The sequence below is a fragment of the Plodia interpunctella genome, chromosome 17, assembly GCF_027563975.2.
Source record: "Plodia interpunctella isolate USDA-ARS_2022_Savannah chromosome 17, ilPloInte3.2, whole genome shotgun sequence".
NCBI lineage: Eukaryota > Metazoa > Arthropoda > Insecta > Lepidoptera > Pyralidae > Plodia > Plodia interpunctella.
The window spans coordinates 390,435-414,712 of NC_071310.1; the positions used below are offsets into that span (position 1 = coordinate 390,435).

General features: G+C 35.2%; 1 protein-coding gene across 1 annotated transcript in view; it reads left to right on the plus strand.

Moving 5' to 3' along the window:
* Positions 1-14,881, plus strand: part of LOC128677358 (protein turtle-like) — a 57,190-nt gene extending 42,309 nt beyond the window's left edge. Inside the window, exons 7-17 of the mRNA XM_053758130.2 lie at positions 4,457-4,598; positions 5,057-5,187; positions 5,589-5,748; positions 6,567-6,723; positions 8,232-8,371; positions 8,819-8,955; positions 9,686-9,851; positions 10,375-10,519; positions 12,798-12,955; positions 13,332-13,417; positions 14,444-14,881. Of these exons, the coding sequence (XP_053614105.1) occupies positions 4,457-4,598; positions 5,057-5,187; positions 5,589-5,748; positions 6,567-6,723; positions 8,232-8,371; positions 8,819-8,955; positions 9,686-9,851; positions 10,375-10,519; positions 12,798-12,955; positions 13,332-13,417; positions 14,444-14,563 (1,542 nt within the window). The 3' untranslated portion in view covers positions 14,564-14,881. The remainder of the gene's footprint in view (positions 1-4,456; positions 4,599-5,056; positions 5,188-5,588; positions 5,749-6,566; positions 6,724-8,231; positions 8,372-8,818; positions 8,956-9,685; positions 9,852-10,374; positions 10,520-12,797; positions 12,956-13,331; positions 13,418-14,443) is intronic.
* Positions 14,882-24,278: the final 9,397 nt, after the last annotated feature.

Consider the following 24,278-nt stretch of genomic DNA (forward strand, 5'->3'; position numbering starts at 1 on the left):
ATTTCATCATCCATCATCATCTTTATCATCAGCCCTTAATGACCCACGTCTAGGTCTATACCCAAATTCAACAATAATTCATCAAATGAAAGGTTTAAATTGCAAATAGAATTACAAACATTGAATATTAATGTACATGTGAGTTTCTGTTCTACTTTTTCATAATCCTAAAAATGGGAAATGAGTTAGCTCGTTAAGCATAAGGCGTAAAATTATCCATAGAATATTGTGGTTATACTTCGCCAGGGACTCGACGCGTCTAAGCGATTTGGAGACAAAGGCTGTGTCTTATCGCGATGGAGGCAGGCGAGGGAAAGACTAGTAATTAATAAACATTATCAAGAGCTGAAGGTTTGTGTGAAGAGCGAAAGTTTGGCGCTATTGAAATAGTTATTTTAACACAATAGAAGTGTTATCCTTCACAGGAGGCTCTGTTACGAAACTCTGTTTGAATCAGATTTAATAACAAGTTTAATAGTTGAGATAATAATGGACGGATTGGATTTAGTCATCTACACAATGTTTAAGGAGGCTTGTGGTCCCGCCCTAGAATAGGACCATTCCTAATCCTCTCGTGGATAACGAGGCGTTTAGGGACACATGCATTAACAGCTGATAAGTAACAATAGCATCCACAGAGGGTTGACGTCAGACTGGCAGCCGATTGTAAAAGCATAGCCAAATCTTCAATATTTTCTGGTTTATTTTACGCAAACTCTGCTTCGGGACAACACAGCTCCGAATGTAAAATGAATAAGTGGTGATGAGAGAGTGAGAGAGATACACAATATTTAAGGTCCAACGAACAGCTTCATTTGCGACTAAGTGATATAATGTACGCGCTGTCACGTTTGAATATCAGTTATGGATCGTTTGAGTGAGTCCGAAATAATTTTGTCAAATCTTTGAAAGAATTAATGTTATCACCCCGTGATTGTTTCACATATATTTCTATTAATATAAGGTTCTTCAACTCGTCATAAAAATAAAAAAATGCCATCTAAGGTATTCAAAGGAAAATTTATTGATGAGCACGCCTTGTCACTACTTTAGGAAACTGTTCATGTTTGGTTTGACTGAATTGAATACCTATTTGGTTACAACCTATCATACATATCTGAGAGCTTGGTGAAAGAAACCAGGATGTAATTTATTTCTGGCGAAGGCAAATCGAAACTCAACCTGGTATTAAAAGATATGAATGACACGATGGAAACACTTTTAAAACGATAAAAATTGTTAAATCGCAGGTTAATCACACTTGGGCCTGAAAATAAAACTTATGGACAGACAGATTGATATAAATATATAAATAAATATATACGGACAAATAACACAGATTGAGCTATACGTTAATGTTATCCCTCACGGAGTAGATAGAACTCAAATGTTACATTCAGCTGTATGGTGGGCTTATAGATGAAAGTTGTTTGTAGTTGGTTGAAGGTAAATAGTGATAGCTCGCCAGTCTCGCTTATTAAAATAAGCTTCACGGAAATATAGCTCAATGAAAACCAAGCAATCTATTTCTATGCAGAGACATCTGTTTAGTCTGAAACTTTATGGAACTTGAGATAAAGATATGATGGAGTGAATAAATATTTATAGTAGAAAAATATAGAAAATGAAACAGAGAGAGAGAATTGGTTGAAAATAATAACAGAGAATTAAATTTATTTGCATATTTGGGTTGTACTGTTACGCTCCGTGTTACGCAAATTATACCGTGCTTATCATGTAAATTATTCCATCTTCGAATAGCACCCGCAAATGCCAGCCCGAGTAATCTTACTAATATATAATGTCAAAGTTTGTGAGGTCGTCTGTATAATTAGGTATAGACAATTTGCCGGAATGGAATAACACCTGAATGAGGAAAATTCCCATGATGGGGTCAGATAGTCGAGCCATGCAGTATGTGGAATGAAGTGTATAAAATTGTACTTCTTCATATTAAACATTAAAATATTCATTTAATTTCAATTTGTTTTGATGCTCTAAATACAATTTTACAGAAGTATCCGCAACATTTTTCTTATATACATTTAATTAATTCACAAAGTCTATACATTGTATAGTCAATATGTACGTAAATATAATATTGAATATTAAGAGCCGGCGTAGGAATGTCTACGCCGGCTCATCATATTCTACGAAATTTCTATTCAATTCTATTTTTCAAATCTAGTGGAGGATTTCTGTGAAATCATAGCATAAGAGAACTCTGAATGGAAAAATAAAAGGAAGAAATCTTTATTTATATTATTATCCCGAAATTCTTGCGAGAACGAATTCCAAAGATGAGGCTATTTTGTATAACAGATTTTGAAAGTTTGTGCGTGGCACTTGCAAATAAATGAACATGAATTTCTCTGTATCTGAGAGTCTTCTCGTTTGAGCCCGCACGATCGACCTTCCTACTTTTTCTTTTCCACTTCAACCGGTCTTCAGCATCCTTAGCTGTCAAACTATCGCTATTGTCACCCTTGAATACATCAACTCAGTATAATCTGGGCTCTTCACTTGCTCTTTAGAAGCCGGCAGTAGTCTTAAGTTCAGCGTAATTGTTCACAAATACGATTCGCCGAGTCGACACGCTAAGAAGAAGAAGAGGTTGAATAAAGGATTTAGATTTTCAATTTGCCTTCTACTGGATGTGGCGACTAGAACATGGCCAGATATTGAAAAACTTTCACTGCATAGTTTGTTGATTAAAATAAATTACATATGAATACTTTGTTAGGTATGCGTGCTCTGGGTTTATATAAAAAAGAGATATACAATTAGAGCTATATAATAAGAATAGTATATGAACAGCTGTAAGCAATGATGTAAGTGAAATAAAACAAAGGCAAAGGGAATAAAGTGAGGGTTACAACCCTAAGGGTTCAAAGAATAATAAACGAAACCTTTTCTTTTAATGCAGAGATTACGATAATGCTCTTACGTACGCGAAAATAGCCCTTACTGTTGCTTTGGTTAGATTTACATAAGTATTTCGGAAATCACGCTTACCTTAATGGAAATCTAGGTACCTATGAATTAACAAATTGAATCTGTTAGCTTTTCAACGAATTCTAGTGACTACAAGTAGCTTAATTGTACATAATTAATTTTAACGGAGTGTGGAGTAAACATATTATTATGAAATATTTATGTCAAATATTTGATTAATATATAAATATTCATTTAAGTACACCACTGTAAAGGTTAAAATAAAGTTATAAATTAATAAGAAACTAAGTCTAAAGGTACTATTTCCTTACATATTATAAAACAAAGTCCACAGCAACGTCTGTCTGTTATTCACGATAAACTCAAAAACTACATACTGCACGAATTTTGATGCGGATTTTACGAATAGATAGTGTAATTCCTAAGGAAGATTTAGATGTATAATTTGTTATGTTATACCCGCTAGTATTTGTATAGTTTCCAGGTTTCTCGAAACACAAGTTTTATAAACTGAGATTTCAGTCATGTACTGAAATTGTAAAATATAATTTATTGAATGTGGCCGTCCAAATCAAAAGGGACCTTATGGCGGCTGGCATTTAGGTCTTTATTGCCGTTGTTCGAATACAAAACAACGCAATGACGTAAGTGTCGGGCGCCATAAGGTCCCTTTTGATTTGGACGGCCACAAATAAATATTATTTGATAAAAAAGAGAAAAGAAAGATCTAAGAAATATATTATTTGGAGGGTCGCCGATGTCACACATGGTTTATTTATTCATTCGAGAAACTAATTATTTAAATTGAATCCCGAATCCCGTCAAGTCACGCGCATGAGGAATGGGCCTCCACGCGAGTGTTCGCCCCCGACTCACATAATTTGGTCGGCATTCTGCATTACACGAGAATACTTCGCATTATGCAAAATTTGTTTGGAAATGGGAATAAAGGCTATATACTTTGATGATATTGTAACAACATCAACATTTATTTTATTTTTTTATATACATTGTATTTATATAGGTACTCTTATTAAAACATAATTTTTATTTTTTACCGGATAGACAAAAGCATTAGTTGCAAAATTTTTTTTTAATAGCTATTTATGTCCCACTGCTGGGCAAAAGCCTCCTCTAATTTCTTTCACGTACTTCTGACCTATAGTTAACATACATTTTTTCCAATCGTAATAGAATTTACATTAATTTCTGTGGCCAAATATAATGTACTTATCCAAAAATATAACAAGGAATTATAAAGCCTTGTTGTCTTCGGGACCCAGTGTTTTATGAGCACATTGTCGCTCTGCAGCGGACTGTGGATACTATTTTATGGAGCTGGTTAAATAAAATTCGCTACCATGTCCATTTTTTTCAACACTAGTCACGAATGAATGTGCCCCTGTGAACCGACCTCGGGACTCAGACAATAAATTAAATCGACAACTATTAAAATTATATTTCCAACACATAATAAAAACAATATAATTTGTTCCATTAGTTCTCGGAGACAAACGCGACCCTCAGCGTGCTGACCCTGGTGCCGGAGTCAGAGGACCACAACGCGGAGGTGGTCTGCCGAGCCGAGAACCCTCGGCTGCCCGATGCTGTCATCGAGGACCGCTGGAAACTAAACGTACATTGTATGTCTTTATCACATCATTAGGTCCCGGTTGCATTCGGGGTTGTTGTGTGCAAAACCCGATATCACGAATTCAATGCCAAGAAAGTTGTTGTGTGTGTTTAATTCCACGTAATGACCACGACCCTCAGCCATGAGGAATACGACTATGAAGAATATTTAGATTCCCATCGGCTGTCAAGCATGGGTCAACCATTCGGTGTGGTAAACTATAATTATGATAAAAATAAAGGGGTGAACTTCACTCGTATTTTAAATACATTTTTTGTACTATTATGTGAAATTTCATACTTTTTCGTATTTCTCAATATATTATTTTCGTTTCTTCCAATACTTACGCCACTTATATTAACAAGCCAAATAATATCGCGATAGAAAGTTGTGCATTGAATATAGAAGCCATTTTTGTTTTCTAGTTACAATATAAAAATGAAGCTATAACCCAGTTCCATGTTTCAGTTGTTCCGATTGTGTCTCTCAGACTGGGGGCGATCCTAAACCCCAACGATATCAAGGAAGGGGAGGATATATACTTCGAATGCATAGTGAAGGCTAACCCGAAGGTTCTGCGACTCACGTGGTATAAAGAGGTAAAATATTCTAAAATATATAAAATTTGGGTGTTTTAAGTTTGCTACCAAATGATATCAATGCCATCAAAAACATGCTGTAAAAAACCCAAGTCTCGCAGCTCAGTTTTTCTACCGTAAAAAGTTGTGAGATCCATGTTACCAAGTCGATTAATTTGTAGTCCCTATTTAAGGGACCTTCTGTCTTAAGTCATTTTCATATTAATATTAAAAATCTTTTAGGTTTTAAATAAATACGACTTGGCCATCGCATGAAACCACAATGTAACTTACAAGTATTGTTCTTTATCTAGTATTGTTCCAAAATAGTTATAGATAGAATAGCCTTTTTCGATTGAAAAAAATCTATCAATAGTTCGGCAACACTATAAAAAGCTACGGTAATGAAGTAACTGTTACAGGACCAAGAGATCCAGCACCACCCAAGCAGGGGTATCATCCTGACCGACCAGGGCCTGGTCTTGCAGAGAGTGACGCGCGCCACCATGGGAGACTACCGCTGTTCTGCCTACAACAGCGAGGGTCGCGCGACCAGTAACTCCGTGTCCCTGCTAGTCAGATGTACATCCTTTTTTACATTCTTCTTTACGTCTTCTTAGCGTGACTCGGCGAATCATGTCAGTGAAGACCAAGACGCTACCGGTATAGCATTATCTGTGGTGCAGGTGGTAGTTACTTTACTATACGAATACTATACATACATTATGTATATATTTTTTATCAATACATGGTTAAAATATACATAAGCACAACAACCGAACTTCAAAAACCTCGCTGGATTAATCTGTGTTCAGTGAGTCTCTAATACATATTGAAATAGAGTATTTTATTATTCTTCTTCATAGTCGTATTCCTCATGGCTGAGGGTCATGGTCATTACGTGTAATGAAACACATACAACAACTTTCTTGGCATTATTAATGGAGTGGTTTGCCATTGCCTTCTGCATTTCATACACAAGTTAATAATAATCAACCAGTCTGCAGGTTTCCTCACAATGTTTTTCTTCACCTGAAGCAAGTTGTGGTCGATGAAAACTACTATTATATGAGTCAGATTTTTATACAAACTCATGTGGCTCGAGTAGGATTCGAACCTGGGATCTTTCGATCCATAGGCGGGCGTCTTAATCATTACACCACCACCGCTTCTTTCATTTTATTATTACCTAACTTAAATTTAAAAATTTTGTAATTATTATAATACATCTCCGGGTACTTTATTATAATTAGGAAGATAAAATTTCCAATTATTTTCGGGATTTGTTGCGAAGATTTTTGATATTTTTAAACTACTACTATTTTGACTGGAACAAACACCAACATTTCTAAGCATTATTGTGGGTTTTTGACGATTAAAATAATGTTATTCCTGAACAGATGCACCAATGTGTAAAACGCCTAATGAAGGAGAAGTGTATGGGGCTTTGAAACACGAGACGGTCCAACTTCTGTGTACGGTGGACTCTAGCCCTCCTCCGACGAGCTTCACCTGGATCTTCAACAGTTCCGGAGAACAGAGCGAAATATCTTCCAGGTAAGATAAAACCTCTCTATCTCTCTCATTCTCTCATCTGAGCATTTCACCAGTTAATTCCTCAATCGTTATGCATAACATAGGATCTGCTGTTCTACGCCACTTCGCATAGTCTTTGACATCTTTAGTTGTGAGATCATTGCCACGCGTATTCTTCTTGTCGACATGACTGATGACATGGAACGGAGTATTTTTTTCCAATAGACGTTTGCCTGTGATAGGTCTCAAAAGTATGTTATTAGTATTTCTTTTGATAACAGGCAGAGTTGTTCGATATGTAATCTTAGCCATGATTCAATGTTAGAGGGTTTTTTTAGCATTAATTTATTATCTGAGTACTAACGTTAACTTGGCTTCGTATAGATGTCGAAAATAAAATAAAATTTAGCATTATGTACGCGTAAAGGTTCTTATGGCAATGCATCAGTGTGATAAGCATGACAAATGGCTTCCAACGAGGGAAATCCTCAGCGGATGCATCGATGTAATGAAGTACTTGTTTTAAATGCACCGAAAATGATGATAACAACTTTCATTAATATTGAAATGTTTGTGAGAATTTATTTGTTAAATGCTGCAACGTAATAAAAGCGACTTGATGATGAATCGATGTTTCTGATTAATTTTACATAGTTTTCAAGTTTCAGTCAATATCATGTTACCCTGCATGCGGCGAGTTTGCAATGAATTTGGGTAGGTAGGTTGATGTGCTGTTGACTCTATGACAAAATAATGTTGTATTCCTACACTATTATTACACTCTAACTCCTAATTATATGCGCGAATTGATATTAAACATATAGTGTTGACAAAACTAAACGACAAATACGCACTGAAATTTCCACCGAATGGTTTAGTGCGGGAAATTATAGGAAATTGAGAAATTACAGGGTAAATCGGGCGAGGTCGGCGACGCTCGACTGATCTGTAGGATCGTTGTGGTTTGTACGTACCCACACGAAAATGTGTATTATAAACGGTGTTGAAAAAATAAATGTATGTACTTATATACATTTAAAACTTATTTCCTAGAAATAAAAGGTTTAAAAGTAGCCGACCGTGTAACAGTTTATGTTGAATAGTGTTTACTTAATATTTTTTATTCAAGACATATCATTTTTATATTTCATATTAATAAACAACAGATATCTGTTTCCACAAGTGATATTGATCAGATTTTATATCGGTTGCTGATCCTATGAATTTATCTGCAGTCAGCGACTGAACAAGAGTTCAGACCGCCCTTGGCTAATTCCATACATTCACGCATTTATATACTTAGGTATTTAATAGCATTCAATTTAAGTATTTTTTACCGTTCAGTTGATGTTATATACTAGATGTGTAAAGTTAAGCATATTTCAGTGTTCCGTTTATCCCTCACCTTTTAACCTAATAAACTTAGGCTACGCGATCTGGCCTTTCTAACAAGGTCTCCAAAACGACAAGCGTAAAAATGATTTCTTTGTGAACAACATATTGTATTAGCTCTATTTTATTGCTAACAGCTTGCACAACAAATCCGGCTACACATCAACACTGAGCTACACGCCGCAAACGGATCTGGACTACGGCACTATTTTGTGCTCAGCTAGCAACTACGTGGGCAAACAGGACTCACCTTGTGTGTACAGGCTTATAGCTGCAGGTGAATTTATTGTAACACATATTTAGCAGATCACTGCTCTTGATTCTGGCTCTGTATGACATTGTTTATCACGGGACGTCACAAATTTTGGAGTCAAAAAGCGTTTGTATTAAAACTTACTAAAAACATAGTAAATCTCGTAATTAATAAAAGTTTTCAATGAAAATGACATTCAATTATTGTATTTGCTTTTTTAAATACCTACAGATATGCATTTTATTTTATATTAAGCCAAGTAGCCAATTTCTTTCTTCTTTCTTTCTTAACTTGGATGAATTCTACACTACTTTCCGAGTATGAGATTTTTTTTAAATGGTTAATTAGAGTACGTATGACTTCAATCTAGCTTGATGGGAAACGAATATCAGATCTTGGTTATTACCCAAGCTCTAAAAATTCCTTGAAGATCCCTAAATTAAAAATGTATTTTCCACTTCTGTAACTCAGGTCGACCAATGGCCGTACAGAACTGTACGGTGTTGAACCAGAGCAGCAGTGGTCTGCAGGTGGAATGCATAGAGGGTTTCGACGGAGGTCTGCCGCAAGTCTTCCACATGGAGGTGCTCGAACTGCCTTCCATGATTGTGAGTGATTCATAGATTAAATAAAACTAAGTAATCCTTTGCTTCCTTTTTTATAAATCTCTTTGGAAATTCCATTGTTGCCTGTCTGTCCAGATTATGTGTTCCTTAGTCGTCTTGTACGACATCCACGGGAGGATATGGAGTAATTCTATTCTGGCGCGGATCCACTCAATATAATAATTTTGTACATATACATACATGTACATATACATACTAGCGACCTGTCCCGTCATCGCTCGGTAGTATATAAAATATAATCTATTTTCAGACCTACTTATTATACATATAAAATTTCATCAAAATCAGACAAGCTGTTTCAGAGGAGTATGGTAACTACAACAAGGACGATAAAATTGTATTAGGATACATTTTTAAGAGGCTTACTACTTTTTAATGTAAAGCGCAAATGCACATCTTTTTGTATAATTTGTTATGACAACTATCTGTTACAGTTGCTAGACTACAAAAAAAAAATATTATCAATCTATTTATATAAATATAAAATTTCATAAAAACCGGTCAAAACATTTCGGAGGAGTATGGTAGCTAAAACTGTGACGCTAAAATTGTATACATATGAATACATTTTTACGGGACTTTTTCGTTTAAAGCGCAAAAGCACATCTTTTAGTATAGGATATAGCATTCTCTACCAGTCAACCATAAGACCACACATAGCATTGTGATGCAAAGTGCATCTGATAAATACACTGTATATCTTATCGAACAGATGATAGCGAACGTCTCGTCCGAGCACTCACCAACCTTCGAGGTGCCCGGCCTCAACAGCCACTCCGGCAGCTTTGCTCTGCTGCTGTACGCATCCAACTCCAAGGGCAGAGGAGAAGAAGTCACGTTGTACACGGTTGCAGTGGGCCCACCGGACAAGTATACCGGTAAGAATTTGATAGTAGGAGTTAAGGTCGTGGCGTCCGGTTTGCAGATCTGAGAAAAATACCACACTGAAGAAGCGTCTAAATTTGCTGTCATATCTCTCTGAGATGCCGCGAATCTCGGGTCGGTGTGAGATAAAGCATACAATGTTAATGCTGTAATTCTGCTGTGATTTTTCGACCAAGAATTCCAAGAAAGTAGAAAAAAGGAATAACTAGAAGTTCTTTTTATAGCCTGTTTTTTGTTTACGCAAATGCCTCCCCTTTTCTTTTTCAGGTTTCTGTCTTGAACTAGAAGTTATATGTACTCAGTAGAATAAATTAATAGTACACTAGGTTGTGGCACGTCATCATAATTGAAATTGTATTCTACATTGAACGCTTTATTATGGCCATATTCTATGTCATCATCATCATCAGAAATATATCAAATATTATCATCAAAGTTCCCAATTCAAATGAGACAATAGTCAAGAGGAGAAGGCAACTTACCACAAAAATTGTTTTACCTTACCCATTTCCATAGCCAACGCGACACTGCCTTTGACACCGGTGCTGATGACCCTGGTGGTGGTAGCAGTGTTGCTCGGCACGGGCGTGTGCGGTGTGATCACCGCCTTATACCGACGGCACACCGCCAGACAAGATATTCAGAAGCAACCGCCTTCGAAGTAAGTGAAGTATTTATAGATATTACTTCATCATCTGCATAGGTCATAGGCCTCCTTCCGTCTCCGCCAACCATCTCTGTCCTGGGCCATCCTTATCCAGTTGTTGCCAGCAATTTCCTTTACGTCGTGTCCATTTTTTAATGTTTCAAATAATGTTAACTAACCTAATGTCATTAGATATTATTTATTGCCAGTCTTTCTAGCTGGTCTGGGAGTAAAGAGTATATTGCATACGTCAGCTCCTTGCGTGCAAATTGTAAATGCCAATTAAGCTTGTGTAAAGAAGAGATTCTTTTTTTTAAAGATTTCTGAAGTACTTTACTTATCTCGCAGGCATTCTTTTTAAAAGTTGATCAATGAACTTTATTATTTCTTTTATTTTAAGGCTTTTTTAAATCCACTGTAGGTATTTAGACATATCTCACACAGTAAGAGAGTCTAAATACATAAACACAGAATATTTTTATATCACATAGAAAATTGCTTTGCGTATGATTTATGAGATCCTAAATAGTAAAGGTTGCGACCTTTCCCGATTCCTATATTTTTAGAAAGAGCACAGACAGGGCTTTTTCTAAAATAAATTGGGTCTTTACATTCAGTCTACAGAAGAAGGATCACAACATAATTAGCTGTCCAGGAGGTACGAAACCTTATACACGTAGCACGTTACAACGTTAACAACCTCGGTGTCGAAATGCTATAGTGCTTGCCTCTGAACCGAGAGGTACCGGGTTCGATCCCCGGTCGGGTCATGATGAAAAATGATCTTCGGCCCGGGTCTTGGATGTTTATCTATAATGTATTTGTTATAAAATATAGTATCATTGAGTTAATATCCCATAACACACGTCTCGAACTTATTTTGGGGCTAGCTCAATCTGTGTGATTTGTCCTTATATTGACGACCTCTGTGGCGCAGTGGTAAAGTTCTTGCCACTGAACCGAGAGGTCCCGGGTTCGATCCCCGGTCGGGTCATGATGAAAAATGATCTTTTTCTAATTGGCCCGGGACTTGGATGTTTATCTATAATGTATTTGTTATAAAATATAGTATCATTGAGTTAATATCCCATAACACACGTCTCGCACTTATTTTGGGGCTAGCTCAATCTGTGTGATTTGTCCTTATATATTTATTTTATTTTACAAACTGTCTCTTTTTCCCATACGCGTCATGTAAAAAAGAGAGATCGTGCAAACGCAATGAGGTGCTACGTGTTTTATGTTTCATGGTGGCCCACAAGGTGTCAATCAATATTTGATATTACAGTTGATTGACTTTGAAGTCTTGAAATAGGCCTCGGATCCAAGTTTGCCAAATTAACCATAATATGGAGAAATTATTAACCCATTAAGTTGGTTGAAGCAAGCAAAGTAGGTAAAATGAAATTACACACTGCCTGAAAGTGTGGCGTCTACCCACAGATCATGTCCCTTCGAATGTCGGCTATACATTGCGCGAAACAGAATTCCGAACTTTAGCGGATTCGGCGTACATTGCTGGTTTTGCATTGCGGTAAATCAAATCTCTCATAAAAACTACGCTGTGTTCACGAAATCGCGTCGGCATCTTGTAGCCGGCATAATGTGCTGCCCTGCGTACCTCTAACGCGTGAATGCACATTGTACATTGCGTAGTGGCTGTGAGTGTTTTTATTTACCACAAAGCAATGTATACCAAATCAGCCAAAGTTTCCGCGACAGTGAGAAAGCCACAGTCGACTCGCTAAAGATAATAATGTCGATAAAATTTTCAATATACAGAAATTGAACAAATTTATTTGCATTTTCATTTACATTGAGTCATGTCAAAAGATGTTTAATTAATTTCAATTAATAAATTATGATTGCTCACAGGCGCAGTCTAGTGAAATAAAATGAAAATAAGCTATTTATTTTCAACATCATATAAATATTAATTAGGTATGATTGAGTCATTGATCGAACTCGCCAAACATAAACCTTATTTATATAGCCCGCTAGATTTTGCCCGCGGCTTCGCCCATGTAACTTTGCGTCTTCGTTCGCTCATAACTTATTATTGATATATCTCGGGTCGTACATATACCAGATTTTAAGTTAAACCATCCGTTATACAGCTGTGAAAACCGCATCAAATTCCACTCAATAGTTTTTGCGTGATGCGCTAACAAACGTACAGACAGATAAACATAAACCATTCTATAATAAATAAATAAAAATAATATATTCCATTCTTTTTTAACAACGACGTTGGAAAATGTAAAAAAAATATGAATGAATTTGTCTTTTGTAGCAACGAATTATACACAGAGCCGAGCCTAGAATCTCTCACTAAGAAAGACAACCTGAACCAGTTTAAATCTCCGAAACTTCAGTTTAGCAGCCAGTGCGAGCTGAAGGTGGACTTGGGAGATCAGGAGACAGATCCTGACATCATCCCCTGTTATTATGGTAAGAGAATATTGCACCAACAATTATATGTATGTCTTCTTTCTCTCTTGAGAGAGAAAGACAAATGAGAGAAAATGCTCAACAGCGGCGAAATAAACCTGGAACATACTAAGAAATTTTCCAGGTTTCTTTCGCTGCTTTAATTTTTTCAAAAAAAAAAAAGAAAAAAAAAGAAAAAATAATATTCATGATTCTTACAATTTTCTAGTGATTTATTTATTCATATAAAAAAATTGTAAATAAATTCGAGATTAAATATATATTGAGAGCCATCTGTGCATATGTACACTTCTTAAAATGAGAATATCGCAAAACTTTTGTCTCAAAATATGAAAATAAGCCTAAAATTAAATAGGCTAATTAATTTCACTTGCAGAGAGAAAACCTCTAGAATGTAACCAGGTGATGCCGCCTGACTACGCCTCAAGTATGTACGACAGATTAAACATACCGCCCAGCTCGGTAAGACACGACGTTTTTTACAAGATTTCATTTAATAATGTATACCTATAACTGTTTGTTCAGATCAATTTAATATTTTTTATAAACTTTATGTACCTAACAAAATTATGTAGCAACAAAATCTTCAACCGATTGAGCTTAAATTTTGTATAACTTTAATCTCACTTGTTACTTGACTCTAAACTTTGAAAAGTTTAAAAAGGACAAAATACGAGGACTTGGAAACACGTTTCTAACAATGAGCTGTTCTGTACAGTTTGAAGAGAAACTTATTTCATGAATACATTCATCTAACTTGCTACTATGAGAACTACATTTAATGTGGTCTAAAAAATTGTTAGCGCTGAAATCTTCACTGAAATTATTATTCTGTGTTAAAATAAACCTAGTTTATTTTTATAAACAGGCTATTTACAATGTAAAATAAAATGTACATACCTATGTATGTACTAGTCCATCCCGGCTTCGCTAAATATACCATAATAAACTACACACCTCAAGAATCACAGTAACTACTAAAAACACCCGCATTATATCAGATGCGTAGTTTTCAAGATCTAAGCTTACATAGGGAGAGACAGCGGGAAGCGACTTTGTTTTGTACTACGTAGTGACGTTGACCACTTCCATCACACTACTTGATTTAATATTATAATATAATTATTATGTATATAATTTTACTATTTCTTGTGCAAAGTGAAGGAATGCATTTTGACACCTAATTAGTGACGTCACTCGGCTGTGGGACTATCTTCTGCTGTCAGATGATCTCACATTTGGTATACATCTTTAATTCAGTATTAAAATTCAATTAAATTCCAAAATCTAAGATGGCCGCCGATACAAAATTGCAGCTTACATATTTTTCTTACAATTACCTACCTACCTATTTTAAATGTGAGAGAGAGAGTGAGTTCGTTCAATGAAAGGGCTTGACGTCTTGTTGTTTGTCGTATCTATCCTCCTTTTATTTATTCTATGATGAACGAATTCTATGATGTATAACAAACTTTATTTCCTTCACAGTCTTCCGCAAGTATATCCGTGATGAGTCGCGGGGTGTGCGCGCGCAGCACTGATATTGCGGCTGCGCAGGCGCGTGAGGTCGTCACCACCGCGAGAAAAGTCAAAGAAAGCTGTATATAGATTTTACTGTATATTTATGTAGATTATAAGTCTGGTTTTTAAGAAAATTAGTTAGTACTAATTCCTAAATTTAAAGTTCACAGTACTTTAGAAGTTGTGTATGTTGATGTGACTCTCGCCATTTGCGCTTCATGCATAAACATCTTTGCTTCTTTCGTTTGATGGTCAAATGTACAAGAAGTACTAAAGGCAATAAGATTTCCATTCAACTTCCTCATATACCCTATATCTCATAATAAGATAGTGTTGCAAAAATCAGGCACACGGTAAGAGACTAAATATATTGTATCGCTCTGTACCATTACTTCTAATATTTATTTATTTTTCTCGTATGAGCGAAACGAAATATATGACAATAGTTTTCTCTGTCTACAATTCAACGTCGTCGTCTACGATTTGACGGTTTCGATCAATTGTCAAATTTAAATGAAGGCCTTATAGGTAACTGAGTTATGTAGATCTGACGTTCAAATAGCGCAACCTGGCGGAGAAAAAATCCTGAAATATTGCTATAGTAGCGCACGTCATTTCAAACTAGACAAGCTTTACCGTCCAACCACCAGGGAATATAAATAGATATGTATTACAGTCTCATACGCAAAGAAAGGGATGGGGAGGGCCACACCAGATAAAAAAAAATGCAAAATGTCAACGGCTATGTAGTCATAAAATTTTGTGGGTGTAAAATTATGTGGGTTAAAAATTTTATTAAAACTTAATTTTCAATGACATCTGTAATAAATCTCCTGGAAAATATCTATAGGGATAATATACCGATAGACGGTAGATAAAAAAACAATAAAGTTCTAAATTTAAATTCAAGTTGTGAAGATAATGCTCTTATTGTACTGGCCATAAATCAGAAACGTTTTGTTTTTTCTGTGGCTCTAGCACTAGTTTTTGCGACATCGTAATCGCATCGATAATTCACTACCTCCTATGATAGTTTAAGAGTATTTTGTTTATTACAGTTATATTTTATCTACCAATATATGTGCTGGCTAAATAATGTGATTCTTCATGACGCGGCCATGGATTTTTTTATACATGAAAATTTGATAACTTCAATGTACCTAAAACCTGTGAACAAAAACCTATTAGGGTAGGTACCCTAATAGGTTTTTGTTCACAGGTTTTAGGTAAGTCAACGTAAATTTGACGGTGCATCTCACCCTTAATATATGTGGTATTCATTAATATATTTATTTTATATTTTTTCAAATCCTGGTTTATGTAAAATGAATTATTTTTTCAATTATATTAATCATAACAAATGATGGTTGTTACACAAGAACACGTCGTCAGGGCGGTGAGCTACCTCCTATTCTAATCAACCCGATACATTGTAAAATTAGATAGCATCAATTTTATAGGTATTTAATTATGTATAAAAATGTACAGATTTTCCTAAGTCTAGTAATAGTAGCTACAAATTAAGGTTAGACTTTAATATATTTAGGATAGACATTATTTTCGAATATTCATCATAATTGAAGTAAAAAAAATACAGTTATAATAATGTTATGAGAAATATTACACAATTTAATTAAAGCCATATAATCCTACTATTTTACTAATATTATACATGCGAAATTTTGTGAGGAGCGGTGCGGATCTTTTACCCAAAATCTACTAGACGGATTTTTATGAAATTTGGTACACGGGTAGAATATATCCTGGAATGATACGCAGAGTACTTTTTATACCTAAATTCTCACGGGAGCGAAGTCCAGGGACGCAGTTAGTAGTAAATATATTTTTTTTAAGTGTTTTTTTTCTGCATGTACTTGCCTAATTAAATATGTATGTATCAACCAGTATATGTGTGATGTGTTTACACGTATGATTAACCAAAATAAATTAAATAAAAAATATAAATAATTTATTGAAAACATTTTATTATGTTAACAATTTTATTGTTAGTCTTCGGTAATATTAAACAAATGTTATTTCCACCAACAGACCATATTTAAAAATAAAGCTTGTCCATTAGGTTATTTATAAATAAATAATAACTATATTTCCTATTTAAATAAAGTTACATTAGTGAATAAATAGTGCTGACTGCTGTGCGGTATACAGTGGGAGAAGGAGGATGATAATCAAATAAATATCAGCTAATTGGAAAGTGCAAAAAAAATATTAAATTTCATCATTTGAAAATTTGGATTACGTTTCAATAATACCATTAAAATTTTTCAAATATTAGGTCCTTACATATGAAATTGGCTTTTGGTATAGGAGGAACAAAAAGTCGAATATTTTTTAATATAATATATTTATTTAATCAAAGTAAGAACCATTATTATCTATGCACTTTTGTCATCTCATAGGAAGTTCATTGATCCCTTTACTAAAACAACCATTCGGACGGGAATCAATAAAATCTTTGAAGGCGGTTTGGACTACCCTATCGGAGTTGAATTATTTTCCTTGGAAGAAGTTATCCAAATTTCGAAAAAATCTGTTGAAGCAGAGAATCCACTTTTCATCACAGGTAATGATTTCATTTAAAAATCCTTCATTAACGTAGTATTCCTTCAGTAACGCAGCAGTCGACACGCGTTTGCCGGTTTTCTTCACTCAATTCGTGAGGTACCTACCTTTCAAGTTTCTTAATCTTCCCAATTTACTTGAAGTGGATTAAAATAGTTTTATCACTAACACCAAAGCCTGAAGCTAACTCGGATGTAGCTTGCGATGGATCCGCTTCCACAATAGCCTTCAATTCTTCATTATAAAGTAGGGTCTCCGGCCGTCCACGGGGCTTGTTCTGTAGAACGAAAACGTTGGAACTAAAAACGCACTGTGTTTTCTTTTGCGACACGACCGCCATACATTTCATTAAACCTTCGAGCCGTTTCCGCAGCACTGCACTGGTGCCACGGTGGAACTCGTACTCGTAAATAACGCGATATTTCAAGTTTTCTATTTTGTAAACTGAGAGACGCAAACAGAAAAATCATAAGAAAAAAAAAACAAGTGAATGACGGTTAACGAAATACAAATACATGTGTAAATAGCTCTATAAATTTGAATTTGGAATTCCTAACCAAAGAGTCCCCTCTTTGGTGTTTTGTAATTTGTGATTAAAATGGCCAGTACAACAAAACGCCAATTTCATAATGTAATTGTGCCTATTATTAACAAAGACGAGAATGAGTTTTACTGTCTAACTTTAAAATAATTATTCTGTACTATGGTAAGTCAATTGTTTGGAGGATTGATTTTGAAAATGATTCCTTCCTCAATAAAAATGACGGATCGTAATGACAGCGCGGCTGCTGCAGCGGTCTAAACGCTCTGAGAATCACCCTTTCATAGATTTATTATTATATTATTAGAATTAATTGTTATAAAATAATATGATAAGAGTTATTTGGCAACGGACTGATCTGATCATATTGTATATAGCGATATCAAAATGAATTGTCAATGGTTTAAATAAAAAATATTATTATTTTTGCTATTTTATTTCTTCTTATCGGCCAATAGGTATATTCATATACCATTCCTTAAAGAACTCGACGAAATTAATGAGAGGTTTTTTTTTGTATAACAGTGATCGGGTTTTTTAGCGCACCCTGGGCTCCGACGCTCGACGACTGAGGAAGGAACGAGACAGGGAAACGATTGTTAAACTTTTAATCAAACTTTGGTAATTTCGGTCAAATCAAAGTATACTATAAATATTATAAATGAGAAAGATTGTATGGATGTATGTATGTTTGTTACTCTTTAACGCAAAATCTGCCTGGCCGATTGTTATAAAATTTGGCACACGCGTAGGTATTACCTGGAATAACACATTGTGTACTTTTTATCCCGAATTTACCACGGGAGCGAAGCCCCGGGCCGCATCTATTTCACACATAAATCAGACCTTCACTGTCACTTTTTCACAACAATTTTTAAACTATATAATTTTCAAAACTGCCAATTAATTTTAGAAGACCACTGTTATGAAAGAAACTTATTTAAACAGTGTTGGAACTCGTTTGAAGAAACTCATTTCATCAATCATTCCAGAAGGCCTCACAATTATTTTCATACAACTATTTCCAGTTATATAGCAAAGTACATAGAGTAGGTATATGGTCAATAAGTGATTAAAACATGTAAATAAGTCGATTAGAATAAAAGGCGTCATTCATTGACGACCTCTGCGGCGCAGTGGTAAGGTTCTTGCCACTGAACCGAGAGGTCCCGGGTTCGATCCCCGGTCGGGTCATGATGGAAAATGATCTTTTTCTGATTGGCCCGGATCTTGGACATTTGGGGTTAGCTCAATCTGTGTGATTTGTCCTAATATATTTATATTTATTTATTTATTGACCAACTATTGACAGATTTTAATGGACTCAACACGAGCACGAGTCAATAAGGTCATAGATATATATTTTCTTGACATGTTTATTACATATATTTTATCATTACAAACAACATATACGTGATTTGTGATCTTCAAGTCTCTGAAAGTAACATAGGTATCTATTATGTTAGATTATGGAGATCGAGTATGTCATGCACACTCAAATGGTCAAACCGGTAGCGGCGTCGTGGATCGGGTCGGGAGGGGGAGGTTACCTCTGTTGTGGTTGAGCTTCGTGATGGCTGACTCACGCGTCAACTCGTGAACGGGTGCTGCCAGGGGAACTGGTCAGCTCGATCTTTTATTAAAAGTTTTTTTTTGTTTGGTTAATTATATATATAATTAACCAAATTATATATATATATATATATACCCACTGCTGAGAAAAAATGCCGAAAGAAACTCATTTGAACAGTGTTGGTCCCTATCATGCCAGATCGGCTTACCATTATTGTTTCTTACAATGTTTTTTTTTTGTAATAATATATAAAAGTACATATTGTACATAGTCAAAAGGTATATCAAAACAGGTTATGATTGTGATCCGAGTGCTGATTATAATAATTAATGACTAAAATTTCGAATAACTTTCATTATATACGAATGGCAAAAGTGACTTTTTTGTAACATTTACTTACTGCATGTAATTTGATCCGATTCACAGTTGTATAGCGGAAGGTCTAACTAGAAATCTGGTATAGGTTTCATCGCGACACGTTGCTTAGAACCCGAGATATTGACAATAGGAAGTTTTGAGCGGACGCACAAAAAAACGCGGGCGAAGCCGCGGGCAAAAACTCGTGTAATATATACATTTATTAGATATGAAAAGTGTTGGAAATAGCAATATTTTAGTACTGTCTATGGCGCATGTCTTTGATAATGTTTCCCGCGTGCTCTCTCTCCCCCTCTTTTTATGGACAAATACACGCATGTCATTATAATACAATCCTAATAATATTTTCATCCATTAACAAAAAGTTAAGTTAGATACATCATACCTATAGACTACGGATATAATTTCAAAAAACTGTTGCCACAGGGAAAGTAATTTCACACAAGTGAGGACTCGGTTGATAAATAAGAAGAATAGAATTACTCACCATAGCTGATATGTAACAACAGCATTCCCTAAGGGGGTTGATTGGACAGTTACGTCGCCGGACGTAAAATCACAGCCGAATCTATATTAAGTATCTAAGTAAGTATAAGAATCTGCTGTAAGTAAATGTACTCTACATTGCATTCTATGAATATTTACATTCAAACATATTATAATTTTTCAGGAAAGATACTCATTACCTATATAACAATATATAATCGCAGGTAGGAATGACTTTATTTAATTTGACTGTATCATAAATGGAGGTTATAAAATAACTCGCTATTTAATTGCAGGTGACGAGCTGAACAAAGGACGCCATTAGGCCCTCATTTATAAAACGCGAAAATAGCCTTAGAGAGGTTTCGTACCCACTTACAACCATCTATCTCATAACCGAAACTGCGAGTAAAGGTTATGAGTTAGCCTAGACAGACAACTCTGTCTGTCTAGACAGACTACTCAGTCTTTGACGTAATATATTTATAATTATTCGCCATTGCGTTCGAAAACCTCGAGTCCGTTCATGCATTAAGCCCTAGCAAAGTTATATTTATTGAACGTGTATACAATACGTACAGCTATCTATTGTCATTCTTAGTATACAATGTTAGCTGTATGGTGACTGGGATTGAAAAAAAAAATCAATAATGAGTTAGTAGTCAGGGATGGGTGCGAGATCTTTCGAGATTGACGACCGGCTAACGCGGATACGGATAAGCTTTTGACAGCTTCAATGTTAATAAAATTGAAACAAATTGAGGACAGGAAAGGGAGGCTTCCCTTTAAAGGGCTTAGGCGAAAGAAAACTAATCATCATATTTTTTTTTAATTTAAAGTGTAGTAATTTTTCTTTAAGAATAAAAAAAATAATCCATCTTGATTATGATTGCAGTTTCGTATTAAAAGTGCTGGCTATGATATATTTCTGTCTCATCTCTGCATCTTCCCTTTCGTCCGCGTTTGTTTCGTGCGTCCGTTCACTCTTATTATTGTCGATATCTCGACTTGTTGAAAACATATTGCGATCTTACCAATAATGTCATATTTTAAGTTAATTAAGTGTTTAATGAAATTCGGTTTATTTTTACATTCAATAAATTTCAATTTGATTTTGACAGGAATTTAATTTCTCTCTCATCAATATTCAGTCCGTTCCATCAAATAACAACACAATTAAATTTAAATATTAATTATAATAAGAATATAATATGACATATAAACCAACAAGGGAATTACAATACAATACAAAAATTATTGCACAAATTCATTACATAGTATGTATAAGTACAAAATGTTTAATCACACACAGCATGACATTATGGTATACATTGAATAAAATGAATATAATTAAAGGAGTGTTATTTGCTTTTTTATCGTAGAATTTCCGATCTAACAGGCATATTAATCGTATCCACAACAATCTTTCGCTTCAATTTTTTCCCGCCAAAGCAATCAAGAGTTAATTTCCAGCGAGCTGTCACCTCGGGCGGCAAGGGTGACGAGAAACGACCCATTTCCTGCCCTCGTGAAATAATAACGTTAAATCTCTATAGAAAACTTACAGTTGAAATTAGATTCTTTTTCAGATCTAAAGATTCCCTTAAAATTCAATAAGTTTCGGAATGTGAAAGTAAATAATATCATATTTCTTATAAACGCTAGCGCTAAATTCTAATAACGACTTATTTTATATTATCATAAAACTCAATGTGTCCGTAGAATTCAATAAATATAATTTTTATTTAAGTCTCATGTGATAATATTAAATCTAATTCTACATAAAACGGGGCAATTAAATAAAATGCTGGTTAATAATAAATTATTCTACACTAAACTTATATTGCAAAGAGTCTCTCTCTCTCATTTCTGTATGTTCTCGGTTGCGTTCGGGGTTGTGAAGCCGTGAAACCCAGGGTCAGTAAATGTATATAGTGAAAAATCACACAGATTGAGCAAGTCCCAAAGTAAATTCGAAACTTGTGTTATGGGATACTAACTCATCGATACTGTATTCTATAACACATGCTTATTTAGATAAACATCTAAGATCCAGTTCAATCTGAAAAAAAATCATTTTTCATCTTAACCTGACCGAGGATCGAACCCGGGACCTACAGTATAGCAGACCGGCATGATGTTCATTCGGCCACGGAGGTCGTCGAGATATTTTTTATTGTCATCACAGTCAAAATATAGCCAAATATGGCCTAAACTAAAATACAGATTTCTATATCAACAATATCGAAGCGGTAGTGATGTAATGGTTAAGACGCCAGCCCGCCTGTGGATCGAAATGTCCCAGGTTCGAATCCTACTCGTGCCACATGAGTTTGTATACCAATCTGACTCATGTACTTATATAGTCGTTTTTATCGACTACCACTTGCATCCGGTGAAGGAAAACATCATGAGGAAACCTGCACTATTGTTGATTATTATTAACTTGTGTGTGAAATAGAGAAGGCAATGGCAAACCACTACCATTGATAATGCCAAGAAAGTTGTTGTGTGTGTTTAATTCCACGTAATGACCATGACCCTCAGCCATGAGGAATACGACTATGAAGAAGATATGAAAAATAAAGACAACGTTAAATTGGGGGTCCATCCCAATTAACATCCGACTACTAGGAGCCCTCGACTATAAAACCACATCGCCTAAAAGTATTCGACAAAAAGTAATTTCGTATGTAGATTTGTTTGGGTCAGACGCCCATTCTACAGCGCTTCTAATTCAATAACACCGTAACTCCGCTCGTAACTGCTCGGCTCTCTGAATTTTTAATTTGGAAGGGTTAACTTTGAAAAATCATTGGCCACCCTGGTTTGCCAAAGATTCTCCGCAAGACTTTTAAAAATTGGTAACAACTCTGATTTGATATACGAGGGAGTTGCGTATAGTTTCCAATAAAATACGTTTTAGGTAGAGATAGCTTATTACATTCTTCGATTTATTAACTATATCTCTTCCAAATTTCATAATAATTGGCCAGCCCTGACAGACAGATCGACTATCGCAGTTATAATTTAGTATGAATCAGGAGCCAGGGCTGTCATGGTTTGCGCATGTACTCGTAATAAGAAGGCAAGAGGCGCATGTTACAAAAAAAAGGTGATTAATATGTATGTGGATGGAGAGGAAGAGGAAGACAGAAGAAAATATGGAAGGAGGGTTAGGAATGAGTCTTGAAATTTAAGAAGCACGGATATCGAAATCTGTGAAATCAATTGAAATCTGTGGAATGAAGGTGTTACAGAAAATAAACAGCTGTGGGACAATAAGACAATTTAATTATAAGAAAATTAGTACCTATAATACAAGATCATCAACATCATGCGGTGCCATCTTCGAATTGAAGTTCGGAGGTCAGCATACGGAAAACCTCGCGGCTTTGGGCCGCTATTTTCAGTTGGTTGTATCTAAGTCCGGTCCAATCCTTTATGTCATCAAACCACTTTCCGCGGCCAGGCGTTATATACAATACAAGAACAAGAAGAAAATTAGTATAGATTGGTTTTGGCATCCAAAAAAACGTATCTGATTTGAAATGTAGTGAAGTAGTCGATACTTGAGAGAAAGTTTTTGAGTATCATAAAAACACTGACATACTGACATTTCATTGCAGACAAAGCTTTCCCGGCCTATTAAAAACCCTGAACTTTCGCCGTCATGAATCTGGACTAATTGGGACTGGTCTCATTCCGGCCTTATTAAGGTGCAATTATACGGGCCTGATGGACTACAGACATTTTACAAGGGTTGATTTAAATGTAGGTTTTTCTTTTTTTTACGTAAAAGTCTGGTCCTGTGAAGTAATTTAGTTTTTCATTGTTTCGATAATTGTGCCTACCTATCTGCTTAGACTACTGTTTTACGATTTTATTTTATAAAAAAAAAAATACTGATGAGACAGTTATCCGAATTGGATCTTGGCATCATAATAAATGACGCTATTTTTTTTTTTAGTTCCCGATAATTGCAACTCTGGCTGCGTCATAGATCTATAGTAAATTCTTATTATGACCTATTAAATCAACAAATATTTGAAAAAAATATATACTTAAAAGAATGATAATTATTTTCAGCCAGAATTTCTAAAAGAAATATTTTGTAACAACCTCTCTAAATCTGATTATATAAAAAATAATACCGTTATTTCCAGCCAGCAACACGGAGATTTTCAAGTATCGAACACAATACATTCGTTCAACGCCCATAGCAACATGGAAATCACCTT